General features: G+C 44.4%; 1 protein-coding gene across 2 annotated transcripts in view; it reads left to right on the forward strand.

Annotated features, from left to right (window-relative positions):
- Positions 1–3,358: 3,358 nt before the first annotated feature.
- Positions 3,359–16,564, forward strand: part of LOC106594140 (mitochondrial dicarboxylate carrier) — an 18,282-nt gene continuing 5,076 nt past the window's right edge. Inside the window, exons 1-7 of one of the 2 annotated variants that reach the window (XM_082958612.1) lie at positions 3,359–3,751; positions 10,526–10,645; positions 14,106–14,220; positions 15,378–15,426; positions 15,541–15,582; positions 15,775–15,818; positions 16,059–16,129. In XM_082958612.1, coding sequence (XP_082814738.1) covers positions 3,662–3,751; positions 10,526–10,645; positions 14,106–14,220; positions 15,378–15,426; positions 15,541–15,582; positions 15,775–15,818; positions 16,059–16,129 — 531 coding nt within the window. In that variant the 5' untranslated portion in view covers positions 3,359–3,661. Of the gene's footprint in view, positions 3,978–10,525; positions 10,646–14,105; positions 14,221–15,377; positions 15,427–15,540; positions 15,583–15,774; positions 15,819–16,058; positions 16,130–16,564 lie in introns of both variants that reach the window. The other variant, XM_082958613.1, reaches the window with a different exon arrangement.

Consider the following 16,564-nt stretch of genomic DNA (forward strand, 5'->3'; position numbering starts at 1 on the left):
CCTTTCCCACCTGGACAAAAGGAACACCTATGTGAGAATGCTATTCATTGACTGCAGCTCAGCGTTCAACACCATAGTGCCCTCAAAGCTCATCACTAAGCTAAGGACCCTGGGACTAAACAGCTCCCTCTGCAACTGGAACCTGGACTTCCTGACGGGCCGCCCCCAGGTGGTAAGGGTAGGTAACAACACATCCACCATGCTGATCCTCAACACGGTGGCCCCTCAGGGGTGCGTGCTCAGTTCCCTCCTGTGCTCCCTGTTCACCCACGACTGCACATCCAGGCACAACTCCAAAACCATCATTAAGTTTGCTGGTGTGGTCGGCCTGATCACCGACAACGATGAGACAGCCTATAGGGAGGAGGTCAGAGACCTGACTGTGTGGTGCAAGGACAACAACCTCTCCCTCAACGTAATCAAGACAAAGGAGATGATTGTGGACTACAGGAAAAGGAGCACCGAGCATACCCCCATTCTCATCGACGGGGCTGTAGTGGAGCAGGTTGAGAGCTTCAAGTTCCTTGGCGTACACATCACCAACAAACTAAAATGGTCAAAGCACACCAAGACAGTCATGAAGAGGGCACGACAAAACCTGTTCCCCCTCATGAGACTGAAAATATTTGGCATGGGTCCTAAGAGCCTCAAAAGGTTTTACAGCTGCACCATCGAGAGCATCCTGAAGGGTTGCATCACTGCCTGGTATGGCAACTGCTCGGCCTCAGACCGCAAGGCACTACAGAGGGTAATGCGAACGACCAAGTACATCATCGGGGCCAAGCTTCCTGCCATCCAGGACCTCTATACCAGGCGGTGTCAGAGGAAGGCCCTAAAAATTGTCAAAGACCCCAGCCACCCTAGTCATAGACTGTTCTCTCTGCTACCGAACGGCAAGCGGTACCGGAGCGCCAAGTCTAGGTCCAAGAGGCTTCTAAACAGCTTCTACCCCAACCTCCATCTCCTCATTCAAGGAATCAATCATGGACACTCTTACTGACAGTTGTGGCTGCTTCGCGTGATGTATTGTTGTCTCTACCGTCTTGCCTTTGTGCTGTTGTCTGTGCCAAATAATGATTGTACCATGTTTTATGCTCCTACCATGTTGTGCTGCTGCCATGTTGTGTTGCTACCATGTTGTTGTAATGTTGTGTTGCTACCATGCTGTGTTGTCATGTGGTGCTGCCATGCTATGTTGTTGTCTTAGGTCTCTCTTTATATAGTGTTGTGGTGTCTTGTTGTTGTGATGTGTGTTTTGTCCTATATTTTTATTTTTATTCCCAGCCCCCATCCCCGCAGGAGGCCTTTTCCCTTTTGGTAGGCTGTCATTGTAAATAAGAATGTGTTCTTAACTGACTTGCCTACTTAAATAAAGCTTGAATATATATATTTGGGGGGAAAAAGGTCTGGTGCTTTCCTCTGGGTCTCAAAGCGCTTTAATAAAACATAACCCCATCCACTACCAATGTAACCTTTTATTTAACTAGGCAAGTCAGTTAAGAACAAATTCTTATTGACAATGATGGACGACGCTGGGCCAATTGTGTGCCGCCCTATGGTACTCCCAATCATGGCCGGTTGTGATACAGCCTGGAATCAAACCAGGGTATCTGTAGTGACACCTCAAGCACTCAGATGAAGTGCCTTAGACCGCTGAGCCACTCGGGAGCCCGAAATGTGGTATATCTGAGAAATGAACAACAGCCATGTTGTGGAACTACTATTAGCAATCACCTCATAAAATGGCAAAGACAATTGCGCTTTTACACTTTGACTATTTCTGTGACAATATTTACAGGGAAGGCCTCTAGGCCTAAACCAAGCTACAGTTCTCCTGTATATCCACAAGGGGGCAGTAGATGTGTATTTTTTCACAGGAACAAAGTCCTCTTTCACGCAGAGAGAGTGGGTGTATCTCAATAGTCTAGTGGCTGACTCTCCTTGTCTCTCCGCTTGCCTTTGTGCTGATCTCAAAATACAAGATAGGATAGCATACAGATAGCAATGTGAAGGATGGCTAATGGGCATTTGTCAAGTTATCTCATGCTCTATGCAGATGAAGGAAAGGAGACAGAAAAGGTTAGGAAGCCAAGCCAGACTATTGAGATGCATCCCCTACTGGACAAGCATCTCCATTGTTACTGAAACAGCATGGGGATTTTAAAGGGTCACATTCCGTAGTGAGTTGTTCTATGTTCAGGGAAGCAAAGAAGAGACCAGTTAACTAGTCTCCTTATGAGCACAAGACATGGACATTACATTTTTGGTTGAAAAGGTCAGACACAGTTAAGCAATGTTAAATTCAATGAACCTGGACTAGCCTATCAAATGCTATGTGCTTGTTGTGACCTCAAGACAAGTATCCGTGTGTAAGGGCATGTTAATTTGGACCAGTGACCAAAGTTCCAGCGCTTAAAAAGAACTCCTTGCACCAGACAGGAATGTTACAGTGCGCAAAGAGATTCCAACCATGTCAGGAGCGTGCACACTCACAGATTGGGTCAACTTGCACCACCACCTCTATCCCACACACAATAACAACTAATTGAAAGTGTATATTTAAACACAGGGCATGTGGCCTTCTGTGTGACTCTTTAACAATGTTCTGATGAGTATTTGTCCTGGGGAATGCGAGGCGAGCTGGCGCGAGGTCAGCTTTACATAGAGGCATTTTGGGAACAACGGTGGCTTTTAAACACGGTGAAGTGTTTGACATAAGATGTCCAGTTGTACTTTTACATGGTTATGTGTTGTTTTAGTAGCCTTCTGAGAAACGGCTCTAGGTATTGTCTAACGCTCGCCAACAGGCTGCCAAGTGACGACTGCATTGAAAAAGACACGTGTAATGGGTTACATTTTGGCTACAGTCAATGCGGATGTTATTGCATCTGTGACGGATGACACGAACAGCTCTCGGTCAAAAGCAATGCCAGAAAGTGCGGGGAACAATAACAGCAGAATAGATACTTTGTAACCAGTTTCAAATGGTTTCATCTAACCATTCGTTATCACGGATACAATGTATCGCCGCTTGACTCCGTTGAAAAAGAAAGTTTCCTCGCTAGAGAATGTTGGAGAAGGTTTCCCTTAAAGCGACAGAGTACTTGTACACTGTGTCTGGTTGGGTAGCTGACGACTTGAGGGTGTCCTGTCTCTTTAAGAACAACGAGGGGACTAGAGAAACCGGTGACTTTTTCAGTTTTGACGTTTGCAAAAACAACCTGCAGAAAAGAAATAGTCGAGCGGCGACGGACTGGCTAGCTCGAGCCCGAGGAGGCAGTTCCTCAGCCCCGGGTAGCAATTGGCTGCGCGTGCACACACTGCGACTCCCCTCTTCTCTCTCTGTCGATCCATTTCCTATCACGCGTTCTGTAAAATTGCCTACACGCACACACACACGCACGATGTGTTTTGCGTGTGTATGCGTACACCGGAACTCAAAGTCCGTCGGTGGCGTCGGCAAATTTGAAGATTAACGAGGTTATCCTCCATTCGACCCGCGGAGAGATAGAGAGAGAGGACCAGAAAGCACAGACTGCTGCGCCGATCTACTTGCGTGTCGAGGCGGAAAGGGAGCTTGGCTCTGGCCAGCTGCGTTGTTGGACTGGATCGAATTGGACTCAGTGAAGAGCAGTAGGACTATATAAAGCCGGGGGGGAATATGACCGATAAACGGATGTCGCGGTGGTATTTCGGGGGGCTCGCCTCCTGCGGGGCTGCCTGTTGCACCCATCCTCTGGACCTCATCAAAGTAAGTGCTGGAGAGAGAAACCTATAACCCCCTAGCAGGATTATAGCCGACCTACGGAGGCTGCAGGCCCGCTAGTCAGCCAGCTGTTTACCTGGGAAACTAGGGACAACATCTGCCCTAATTTCATCCTATGTTATAAAAGACTAAACGGGCTACTGGGATCTATCCAAACTGAACACAGCGCCCTGCTGATGATTGGAGAAAATAGGACGGAAAATTAAAGTTGGTCAGTCTCTCTCTCTCTCTCTCTCTCTCTCTCTCTCTCTCTTTCCCTCTCTCTCTCGTCTAGCTTAGTCACGCGTGTGTGTGTGTGTGTGTGTGTGTGTAGTCTGTGTCCCGCGGGAGCTCTCCGGTTCACCGCGCCGCTACGGTGCAGAGTAAACAGGGTTTGGCCTAGTCGAACTGTAGCGTTATAGCCGTCTCATATTACGGATAACTCACAGTAGTAGTAACCACATGCTCTACTGTTGTCATTGAGCATGTACAGACCAGGGTCATCTTGAAGTCAAGAATAGCACACACAGAATGACATATCCTAACCCTACAGTAGGCCTGTGTGCGGTATAGCGTGTGTAGGCTTAATTAACAAGCCTGATTAACACTGCAGGTCCAAGCTGAACTGTACTGGCCTGTTAATGCATCCAGCATAGTTTGTGGAACCGTCCTGGAAAGTGAAGGAAAATCCACAATACCAGAGCCAGCACAGTATGGTTGTGTAACAGGCAACATAATGACAGATGCATACAAGTAGGTCAGTGTGTAGTATAATTATATAGACATGGTATGGAATTACAGGACTAACTAGCAGTCTTAAAGCAGCTGTTAACTCTAGGGCTTCCTGTGTGTAGCGTCTCTGTGTTTGAGTGTACTAAGAGGTCTGGGCCTTTATGGCACAGGTGGTAGTCCACCAGGCAGGCCTGTAACTGCAGGGTTGCTGGTTCAAACCCTGCTCCAGATGCTTTCTCTTCGATCGCTTTATGTGTATGGGTAGTGGGAGGAGCTAGTGTTGGACAGAGGGTAGTGGGAGGAGCTAGTGTTGGACAGAGGGTAGTGGGAGGAGCCAGTGTTGGACAGAGGGTAGTGGGAGGAGCTAGTGTTGGACAGAGGGTAGTGGGAGGAGCTAGTGTTGGACAGAGGTGTGTGTAGAGTTGATAGTGTAGCCTAGACAGCCTGTCTCAACTCGCCTACTAAGAAAAGTCTAAAGGTGTATAATTACTTTGTTGGAGAGTCCCACACACACACACCCATACAGCACACACACCCATACACAAACACAGCATAATTAACACTGACAGAGAGAGAGTGTGAGACAGAGAGAGAGTGTGTAATCCTGTAATGATAGTTCCATTAGTGCTGTATGGACTCTGTTCCAGAGATAGGTATATAGAACCTGAGTGTTTCAGGCAGAATGATCAGTGTACCGGTAAGCATGTTATTAGTGCACTACTTTTAACCAGAACCCTATGTGTCCTATAGGGGATAGGGTGCCATTTGGGACACAGGGTAGCAGTGATCGGCAGTGTTCTGAAAGAGCTGCAAAATCTGGACCCCTACAAATCAGCCGGGCTAGACAATCTGGACCCTTTCTTTCTAAAATTATCTGCCGAAATTACTAGCCTGTTCAACCTCTCTTTTGTATCGTCTGAGATTCCCAAAGATTGGAAAGCTGCCGCGGTCATCCCCCTCTTCAAAGGGGGAGACACTCTAGACCCAAACTGCTACAGACCTATATCTATCCTACCCTGCATCTCTAAGGTCTTCGAAAGCCAAGTTAACAAACAGATTAACGACCATTTTGAATCACACTGTACCTTCTCTGCTATGCAATCTGGTTTCAGAGCCGGTCATGGGTGCACCACAGCCATGCTCAAGGTCCTTAACGATATCATAACCGCCATCGATAAGAGACATTACTGTGCAGCTGTATTCATCGACCTGGCCAAGATTTTCGACTCTGTCAATCACCACATCCTCATCGGCAGACTCAACAGCCTTGGTTTCTCAAATGATTGCCTCGCCTGGTTCACCAACTACTTCTCTGATAGAGTTTAGTGTGTCAAATCGGAGGGCCTGTTGTCCGGACGTCTGGCAGTCTCTATGGGGGTGCCACAGGGTTCAATTCTCGGGCCGACTCTCTTCTCTGTATACATCAATGATGTCGCTCTTGCTGCTGGTGATTCTCTGATCCACCTCTACGCAGATGACACCATTCTGTATACTGCTGGCCCTTCTTTGGACACTGTGTTAACTAACCTCCAGACGAGCTTCAATGCCATTCAACTCTCCTTCCGTGGCCTCCAACTGCTCTTAAATGCAAATAAAACTAAATGCATGCTATTCAACCGATCATTGCCCGCACCTGCCCGCCCATCCAGCATCACTACTCTGCACGGCTCTGACTTAGAGTACGTGGATAACTACAAATACCTAGGTGTCTGGCTAGACTGTAAACTCTCCTTCCAGACTCACATTAAGCATCTCCAATCCAAAATTAAATCTAGAATCGGCTTCCTATTTCGCAACAAAGCATCCTTCACTCATGCTGCCAAACATACCCTCGTAAAACTGACCATCCTACCAATCCTCGACTTCGGCGACGTCATCTATATAATAGCCTCCAACACTCTACTCAACAAACTGGATGCAGTCTATCACAGTGCCATCCGTTTTGTCACCAAAGCCCCATACACTACCCACCACTGCGACCTGTATGATCTCGTTGGCTGGCCCTCGCTTCATACTCGTCGCCAAACCCACTGGCTACAGGTTATCTACATGTCTCTGCTAGGTAAAGCCCCGCCTTATCTCAGCTTGCTGGTTACCATAGTAGCACCCACCCGTAGCACGCGCTCCAGCAGATATATCTCACTGGTCACCCCCAAAGCCAATTCCTCCTTTGGTCGCCTTTCCTTCCAGTCCTCTGCTGCCACTGACTGGAACGAACTGCAAAAATCTCTGAAGCTGGAGATTCCCATCTCCCTCACTAGCTTTAAGCACCAGCTGTCAGAGCAGCTCCCAGATCACTGCACCTGTTCATAGATGGGCTGTATACAGATGGGCTATCTACCTCATCCCCATACTGCATTTATCTACCTCACCCCAGTATCTCTACTTGCACATCCATCTTTTGCACATCTACCATTCCAGTGTTTAATTGCCATATTGTAATTACTTCGCCACCATGGCCTATTTATTGCCTTAATTCCCTTAGTTTACCAAATTTGCACTCACTGTATATAGACTTTTTATTTTATTTTTTCTACTGTATTATTGACTGGCCTAGCGTCTCCTCTTGTCCTGAAGCTAGCCATGCCTTGCCTAGCGTCTCCTCTTGTCCTGAAGCTAGCCATGCCTTGCCTAGCGTCTCCTCTTGTCCTGAAGCTAGCCATGCCTTGCCTAGCGTCTCCTCTTGTCCTGAAGCGAGCCATGCCTTGCCTAGCGTCTCCTCTTGTCCTGAAGCTAGCCTGGCCTAGCGTCTTCTCTTGTCCTGAAGCTAGCCATGCCTTGCCTAGCGTCTCCTCTTGTCCTGAAGCTAGCCTGGCCTAGCGTCTCCTCTTGTCCTGAAGCTAACCATGCCTTGCCTAGCGTCTACTCTTGTCCTGAAGCTAGCCGTGCCTGGCCTAGTGTCTTCTCTTGTCCTGAAGCTAGCCTGGCCTAGCGTCCCCTCTTGTCCTGAAGCTAGCCTGGCCTAGCGTCCCCTCTTGTCCTGAAGCTAGCCTGGCCTAGCGTCTTCTCTTGTCCTGAAGCTAGCCGTGCCTCTCCTCTCTGACCTAGTTCCAACAACATACTGTTGTTACTACGCCTGTTTAGTCTGGCATGAAGTCTGTTGCCCTAGTAACACCCTACCTCTCTCTGCTACCTGAGGGGAGGATCTGGATCTTGTGTTTGTGTACATGCTCATTAATGTGTGTGTGTTTAACTTGAAACAAGTTAGCACCCACATCTAAGTTATGGCATTGTCTTCCTATCAGTATTAGAAGCTGTTGAGTCATGACTGTAACAATGGAACAGTGTGTTGGTGATGTGACTCAGGACTAGCTGGACGCCAGAGGTTAAATGCTGACTTGTTCTTTTTGGAAAAGGCCCCAGCTCTGTAGTTTTGACTTTCAGTGTCATTAGAGAAGATACTTACTATATTCTGACTATCTTCTCTAGTCATCAGAGAAGATAGTCAGAAAACTCACTCACTTATTTGTTAGTTATTTAATGAATTAGTGATTTAGTTTGTTCATTCCTTCGGTCATTCATGCACTTTTGTTTTATTTGTTGGTTCAGTCATTCGTTCACTCATTCCACTGTGTCCTGACTGGAGAGGTTATTGAGTACCAGCCAGGTCCTGCAGCAACCAGCTATCTGCATCTGTACTCAGGGGGTGAATTATTATCTACTCACACCAGGGTGAGAGGGAAACATGGAGGGAGAGGGGGAGGGAGACTGTTACTTACAGTTAGCGAGAGGGAATGGAGAGAGAAGGAAGGAAAAATAATGAAATAGAATGAGAAAGAGCGATGGACGGTGAGAGAGAGCGAGGGAGAGAGAGAGAGAGAAAGCGACAGAGCGAGAAAGAGAGATTGTTTGTGTTCCATAGTTGAAGGCCTCGGCGGCCTTTGAGCTCAAACAGTTCTGATAAGCCGGTGGGAGCGAGAGACGTGATTGGCCGAATGGAGGCCACACTTGGAGCAGAGCCCAGTCGATAAAAAGCCCTCTGAGAAGAACAATACATTACACTGTCAGAGAGAAACATAAGGAAGGAGGGAGGGAGAGTGAGTTCAAAGGAAGTCTGAGAATTACCTACAAAAAACCTGTTCCCTGTACACACACGAGAATGTCAGTAATTGTGACATTCCAACTACTGCTACCACTATAACTGTCACAACCATATCTACAGCTATCTCCACTGACTCACAACTACAACATTATACTGCTATCTCCACTGACTCACAACTACAACATTATACTGCTATCTCCACTGACTCACAACTACTACATTATACTGCTATCTCCACTGACTCACAACTACTACATTATACTGCTATCTCCACTGACTCACAACTACTACATTATACTGCTATCTCCACTGACTCACAACTACAACATTATACTGCTATCTCCACTGACTCACAACTACAACATTATACTGCTATCTCCACTGACTCACAACTACTACATTATACTGCTATCGCCACTGACTCACAACTACAACATTATACTACTATCGCCACTGACTCACAACTACTACATTATACTACTATCGCCACTGACTCACAACTACTACATTATACTACTATCGCCACTGACTCACAACTACAACATTATACTACTATCTCCACTGACTCACAACTACAACATTATACTACTATCTCCACTGACTCACAACTACTACATGGTACTACTTTCTCTGTAGACAGCAACTATTACATTATACTACTATCTCCACGGACTCACAACTACTACATTATACTACTATCTTACAACTACTACATTATACTACTATCTCACAACTACTACATTATACTACTATCTGCACTGACTCTCAACTACTACATTATACTACTATCTCTATAGACAGTAACTACTACATTATACTACTATCTCTATAGACAGTAACTACTACATGATACTACTAGCTCTATAGACAGTAACTACTACATGATACTACTAGCTCTATAGACAGTAACTACTACATGATACTACTAGCTCTATAGACAGTAACTACTACATGATACTACTACCTCTATAGACAGTAACTACTACATGATACTACTAGCTCTATAGACAGTAACTACTACATGATACTACTAGCTCTATAGACAGTAACTACTACATGATACTACTAGCTCTATAGACAGTAACTACTACATGATACTACTAGCTCTATAGACAGTAACTACTACATGATACTACTAGCTCTATAGACAGTAACTACTACATGATACTACTAGCTCTATAGACAGTAACTACTACATGATAGTACTAGCTCTATAGACAGTAACTACTACATGATACTACTACCTCTATAGACAGTAACTACTACATGATACTACTACCTCTATAGACAGTAACTACTACATGATACTACTACCTCTATAGACAGTAACTACTACATGATACTACTACCTCTATAGACAGTAACTACTACATGATACTACTACCTCTATAGACAGTAACTACTACATGATACTACTAGCTCTATAGACAGTAACTACTACATGATACTACTACCTCTATAGACACTAACTACTACATGATACTACTAGCTCTATAGACAGTAACTATAATAGACCTCAAGGACAGCTCCTGTGTGTGTGTGGTGTGTACGGCGGTGTATCTAGATTTATCTCTACCATAAGTCACAGTGACACGCCCATTCCTGCCATCATGTACCATCTCACAGATCGCCACAGTTACAACCAGGTCAGCTGAGCTATAAACACTCAGCGTCTGTCTGTCTGACTGTCTGTCACGCTAGTGTCTGTCTCTGTCAGTCTGGCTTTCTGTCTGGCTTTCTGTCTGTCACGCTAGTGTCTGGCTTTCTGTCGGTCACGCTAGTGTCTGTCTCTGTCTGTCTGTCTGTCTGTCTGTCTGTCTGTCTGTCTGTCTGTCTGTCTGTCTGTCTGTCTGTCTGAGAGACAGTTCCACAGTCACAAAAAACACTGATGACTGACTGTGAGAATGGTAATGATGATGAAGATACAGTATATTGATCGTATTTGTAATGATGATGATGATTGTGTGTGTGTGTGTGTGTGTGTGTGTGTGTGTGTGTTTTTTTAGGTCCACCTGCAGACCCAGCAGAAGGGGAAGATGGGGATGGTGAGCATGGCCATGCAGGTAGTGAAGAACGATGGAGCTCTGGCTCTGTACAACGGACTCAGCGCATCACTCTGCAGACAGGTAGGAGGATGGAGAGAAGGAGAGGCTGTGTGGTGGAGAGGGGGGAGAAGGAGAGGGTGTGTGGTAGAGAGAGAGAGTGGGTGGGGGAGAAGGAGAGGGTGTGTGGTAGAGACAGAGAGAGTGGGTGGGGGAGAAGGAGAGGGTGTGTGGTAGAGACAGAGAGAGAGTGTGTAATCCTGTAATGATAGTTCCATTAGTGCTGTATGGACTCTGTTCCAGAGATAGCTATATAGAACCTGAGTGTTTCAGGCAGAATGATCAGTATTCTATTCCAGAGATAGGTATATAGAACCTGAGTGTTCCAGGCAGAATGATCAGTATTCTATTCCAGAGATAGGTATATAGAACCTGAGTGTTCCAGGCAGAATGATCAGTATTCTATTCCAGAGATAGGTATATAGAACCTGAGTGTTCCAGGCAGAAGGATCAGTATTATATTCCAGTATGCTTTTCTCTCCATCAGCAATTGAAAACACTAGACTCTGTCTTTTGTCCTATCAAGCATTAGCAGAAATACATGTTTTATCCACACATTAAGAGTATTAGCAGAAATACATGTTTTATCCATTCACATTATTAAGAGAATTAGCAGAAATACATGTTTTATCCATTCACATTAAGAGAATTAGCAGAAATACATGTTTTATCCACACATTAAGAGTATTAGCAGAAATATATGTTTTATCCATTCACATTAAGAGTATTAGCAGAAATACATGTTTTATCCATTCACAGTAAGATTATTAGCAGAAATACATGTTTTATCCATTCACATTATTAACCTCTATGGGCTAGGTGGGACGCAGGCGTCCCCCCCCCCGTGGTGCACTCCATCAACAGCAGGTGCATTTCAAGAGCGGCAAATTTGAATCCAAATAAATGTCAAAATTCAAATTTTTCAAACATACAACTATTTTACACCCTTTGAAAGATAAACATCTCCTTAATCTAACCACGTTTTACGATTTCAAAAAGGTTTTACGGCGAAAGCATAAATTTAGAGTATGTTAGGACAGTACATTTACAAGAGTTGTGTGTAATGTTTTGTCAATTCAAAGACAGGGTCACCAAAACCATAAAACCAGCTAAAATGATGCACTAACCTTTTACAATCTCCATCAGATGACACTCCTAGGACATTATGTTAGACAATGCATGCATTTGTAGTTCTATCAAGTTCATATTTATATCCAAAAACAGCGTTTTACTATGGCATTGATGTTGAGGAAATCGTTTCCCTCCAATAACCGGCAGTCTAGTCAGCATCACAAATTAAATAATTAAAATTAGAAAACATTGGTAAAATATTATATTGTCATTTAAAGAATTATAGATTTACATCTCTTGAACGCAATCAACTTGCCAGATTTAAAAATAACCTTACTGGGAAATCACACTTTGCAATAATCTGAGCACTGCGCCCAGAAAAATACGCGTTGCGATACAGACTAGTCGTCATGTTGGGGAGATCTAAAATCGAAAATACTATGTAAATAATCCATTACCTTTGATTCTCTTCATCAGCTGTCACTTCCAGGTATCACAGGTCCATAACGAATGTAGTTTTGTTCAAAAAAGCTCATAATTTATGTCCAAAAATCTCCGTCTTGTTAGCACATGATCTAAGCCCGCCGGACTTCACTTCATGAACGAGGGGAAAAAATATATTTACGTTCGTTCAAACATGTCAAACGTTGTATAGCATAAATCATTAGGGCCTTTTTTAACCAGAACATGAATAATATTCAAGGTGGACGAATGCATACTCTTTTATAACGTATTGGAACGAGGGTACCCAACATGAACTCGTGCGCCAGGTGTCTAATGGGCCATCATCGTTCCATGGCTCTTGTTCGGTCAGATCTCCCTCCAGAAGACTCAAAACACTTTGTAAAGGCTGGTGACATCTAGTGGAAGCAATAGGAAGTGCCAAAATATTCCTCAGCCCCTGTGTTTTTCAATGGCATAGGTTTAAAGGTAATACAACACATCAGGTATCCACTTCCTGTCAGAAAATGTCTCAGGGTTATGCCTGCCAAATGAGTTCTGTTATACTCACAGACACCATTCAAACAGTTTTAGAAACTTTAGAGTGTTTTCTATCCATATATAATAAGTATATGCATATTCTAGTTACTGGGTAGGATTAGTAACCAGATTAAATCGGGTACATTTTTTTTTATCCAGCCGTGCAAATACTGCCCCCTAGCCCTAACAGGTTAAGAGAATTAGCAGAAATACATGTTTTATCCATTCACATTAAGAGAATTAGCAGAAATACATGTTTTATCCATTCACATTAAGAGAATTAGCAGAAATACATGTTTTATCCATTCACATTAAGAGAATTAGCAGAAATATATGTTTTATCCACACATTAAGAGTATTAGCAGAAATACATGTTTTATCCACACATTAAGAGCATTAGCAGAAATACATGTTTTATCCACACATTAAGAGTATTAGCAGAAATACATGTTTTATCCATTCACATTAAGAGTATTAGCAGAAATACATGTTTTATCCACACATTAAGAGTATTAGCAGAAATACATGTTTTATCCACACATTAAGAGTATTAGCAGAAATACATGTTTTATCCATTCACATTAAGAGAATTAGCAGAAATATATGTTTTATCCACACATTAAGAGTATTAGCAGAAATACATGTTTTATCCACACATTAAGAGTATTAGCAGAAATACATGTTTTATCCATTCACATTAAGAGTATTAGCAGAAATACATGTTTTATCCACACATTAAGAGTATTAGCAGAAATACATGTTTTATCCACACATTAAGAGGATAATGTTTGTGTTGATAATGGTCTGATAATCTGTGCTCTGGTTAAAAGCAGTGGCCTATATAGGGAGTAGGGTGCCATTTTGGATGCACACAATGCCTCACCTGGATCCAGTTTGTTTCATTGGTGTAAGTTAGTAACCCCTCTGGCAGTATTGCATCAGAGGAAATTCTCTATATAAAGATAGTAAGAATGTCAGTTGGTTACCATGGTAACACAGTGAGGAAGCTGGTGTAGTGTGAAGTTGGCCATAGACACTGATCTTTGGTCTGTTTAGCATTTTCCACACTACTGGTTAAGGTTGGAATTGAGGGAGGGGAAGCTGATCCTAGATCTGTACCTAGGGGAACCTGGTTGGGGTGTTGAAACGTCCTGTTAACGCCTCTATTGACATCTCACTCGGGAGAGGAGCTGTTTCCTGTTTGTGATAGATGGGTTTCAGCTAGTGGTGGGTTGAAGCTATGACACAACTAGAATGTCAGCTCTTTTTTTCAATTTGTTGTACTTTTTCTCTCTCTTCTGCCCTCTACTATTCCCTCCCTCCCTCCCTCCCTCCCTCCCTCCCTCCCCCTCCCTCCCTCCCTCCCTCCCTCCCTCCCTCCCTCCCCTCCCTCCCTCCCTCCCTCCCTCCCTCCCTCCCTCCTTCTCTCTAGATGTCCTATTCTCTAACTAGATTTGCTATTTATGAGACAGTCAGAGACATGTTGAGCAGCAGTAACCAGGGGCCCATGCCTTTCTACCAGAAGGTGCTGCTGGGGGCCTTCGGAGGTAGGGACACACACAGGCTTGCTCAAACACGCATGTATGCTGAACACACACACACACACACACACACACACACACACACACACACACACACACACACACACACACACACACACACACACACACACACACACACACACACTGTCACAGTCTAAGGGTAATGTTCACACACACAGTCTTGTACAGCCAACCTTGTGGGGACAGACAATTCAGTCCCATTCAAAATTCAATTTTCCCTAACCTTACCCCTAACACGGAACCCAAACCGGCTGCACGCGTGCGCCATCGTGCATAAGTTTATTTTGTCCCCCTACACCAAAGGCGATCATGACACATAGGTTAAAATATCAAAACTAACTCCGAACCAATTACATTAATTTGGGGACAGGTCGAAAAGCATTAAACATGTATGGCAATTTAGCTAGCTAGCTTGCTGTTGGTAGCTAATTTGTCCTGGGATATAAACATTTAGTTGTTATTTTACCTGAAATGCACAAGGTCCTCTACTCCGACAATTAATCCACACATAAAACGGTCAACCGAATTGTTTCTAGTCATCTCTCCTCCTTCCAGGCTTTTTCTTCTCTTGACTTTAAATTGCGATTGTCAACATTCATAAATTAGGTGCATTACCGCCACTGACCTCGTTCGTCTTTCAGTCACCCCACGTGGGTATAACCAATGAGGAAATGCACGTGGGTACCTGCTTCTATAAACCAATGAGGAGATGGGAGAGGCAGGACTTGCAGCGCGATCTGCGTCACCAATAGAACTGACTTGTATTTTATCGCTTGGCAACGCAGAGCTCGTTGGCACACGCGAGCAGTGTGGGTGCAATAATTGAATAATATAGATTTCTAAATGTATTTTGCAACGCTCACGCACGCGGCGCGAGCGGTGTAGTCAGCCTGTAACTATAAACCTAAAACTAACCTTTGCTCCTAACTTAACCCTAACTTAACTCTAACCTTCACCCCAAACTCCTAGAAATGGCATTTGACCTTGTGGGGACTAACTAACAAAATGTCCCCAGTTGGTCAAATCTTTGTTATTTTATTATTCTCATTTGGACTTCTGGTCCCCACAATAATAATGAAACACTTCCACACACACACACACACACACACACACACACACACTAATCTCTCTCATGCTTCTAGGTTTTACTGGCGGGTTCATTGGCACTCCTGCAGACATGGTGAACGTCAGGTGAGAGAAACACCTTGTTAACACACAACTCTCTTGCATTTTATGATAGTTATTCAATAGTTATGGTGTATATTATTGTGATGTTTTAACTAATATACTAGTTTTGCCCCTCAGGATGCAGAATGATGTTAAACTACCTCCAGAACTGAGGAGAAAGTGAGTGTTTCTGACCATTCAGAATACATGATATGTTGTTGATCTGACAATGTCTAACTCTCTCGCTCTCTCTCTCTCTCTCTCTCTCTGTCTCTCTCTCTCTCTCTCTCTCTCTCTGTCTAACTCTCTGTCTCTCTGTCTGTCTAACTCTCTGTCTCTCTCTCTGTGTAACTCTGTGTCTCTCTCTCTCAGCTACAAACATGCTGTGGACGGTCTGTTCAGGGTCTTCAGAGAAGGTAGGAATGTGTGATTTGTACTTAAAAAGATGAAATGACAAGAGACCAGTTATGAGTTTAGAGAGGAAGCCACACACTGTCACTCCAATGCAAAACATTTTATAAAACATAGAACGATAGAAAGCTTTTGTTAAAAAAAATTGCTACAGTTTGTATTCTGCTGCTCCCTGCTCATTACCCCCCCCCCCCCCCCCCCCCCTCTGTGTGACCCCTGACACCTCCCCTCTGACCTGTGTGTAGAGGGGGTGAGGAAGTTGTTCTCAGGAGCCACCATGGCCTCCAGCAGAGGAGCTCTGGTCACCGTGGGACAGGTACGACCGCACGGCACCCTGGGAAATGAAGTTTATTAGCGTTACGTATAGCAGTAGATTGTATAGATTAGGAGAGAGACACTAGTTGGTTGTATTTAGGTCTTCTCTTTATCTATTGATGTGTAACCCATCCCTCCTCTCTCTCTCCATCTCACCCTCCTCTCTCTCTCTCCATCTCACCCTCCTCTCTCTCTCTCCATCTCACCCTCCTCTCTCTCTCTCCATCTCACCCTCCTCTCTCTCTCTCCATCTCACCCTCCTCTCTCTCTCTCCATCTCACCCTCCTCTCTCTCTCTCCATCTCACCCTCCTCTCTCTCTCTCCATCTCACCCTCCTCTCTCTCTCCATCTCACCCTCCTCTCTCTCTCTCCATCTCACCCTCCTCTCTCTCTCTCCATCTCACCCTCCATCTCCCTGTCTATCACTGTACCTATC

This window comes from Salmo salar, chromosome 12 (assembly GCF_965601325.2).
Source record: "Salmo salar chromosome 12, fSalSal1, whole genome shotgun sequence".
NCBI classification, from domain to species: Eukaryota; Metazoa; Chordata; class Actinopteri; order Salmoniformes; family Salmonidae; genus Salmo; species Salmo salar.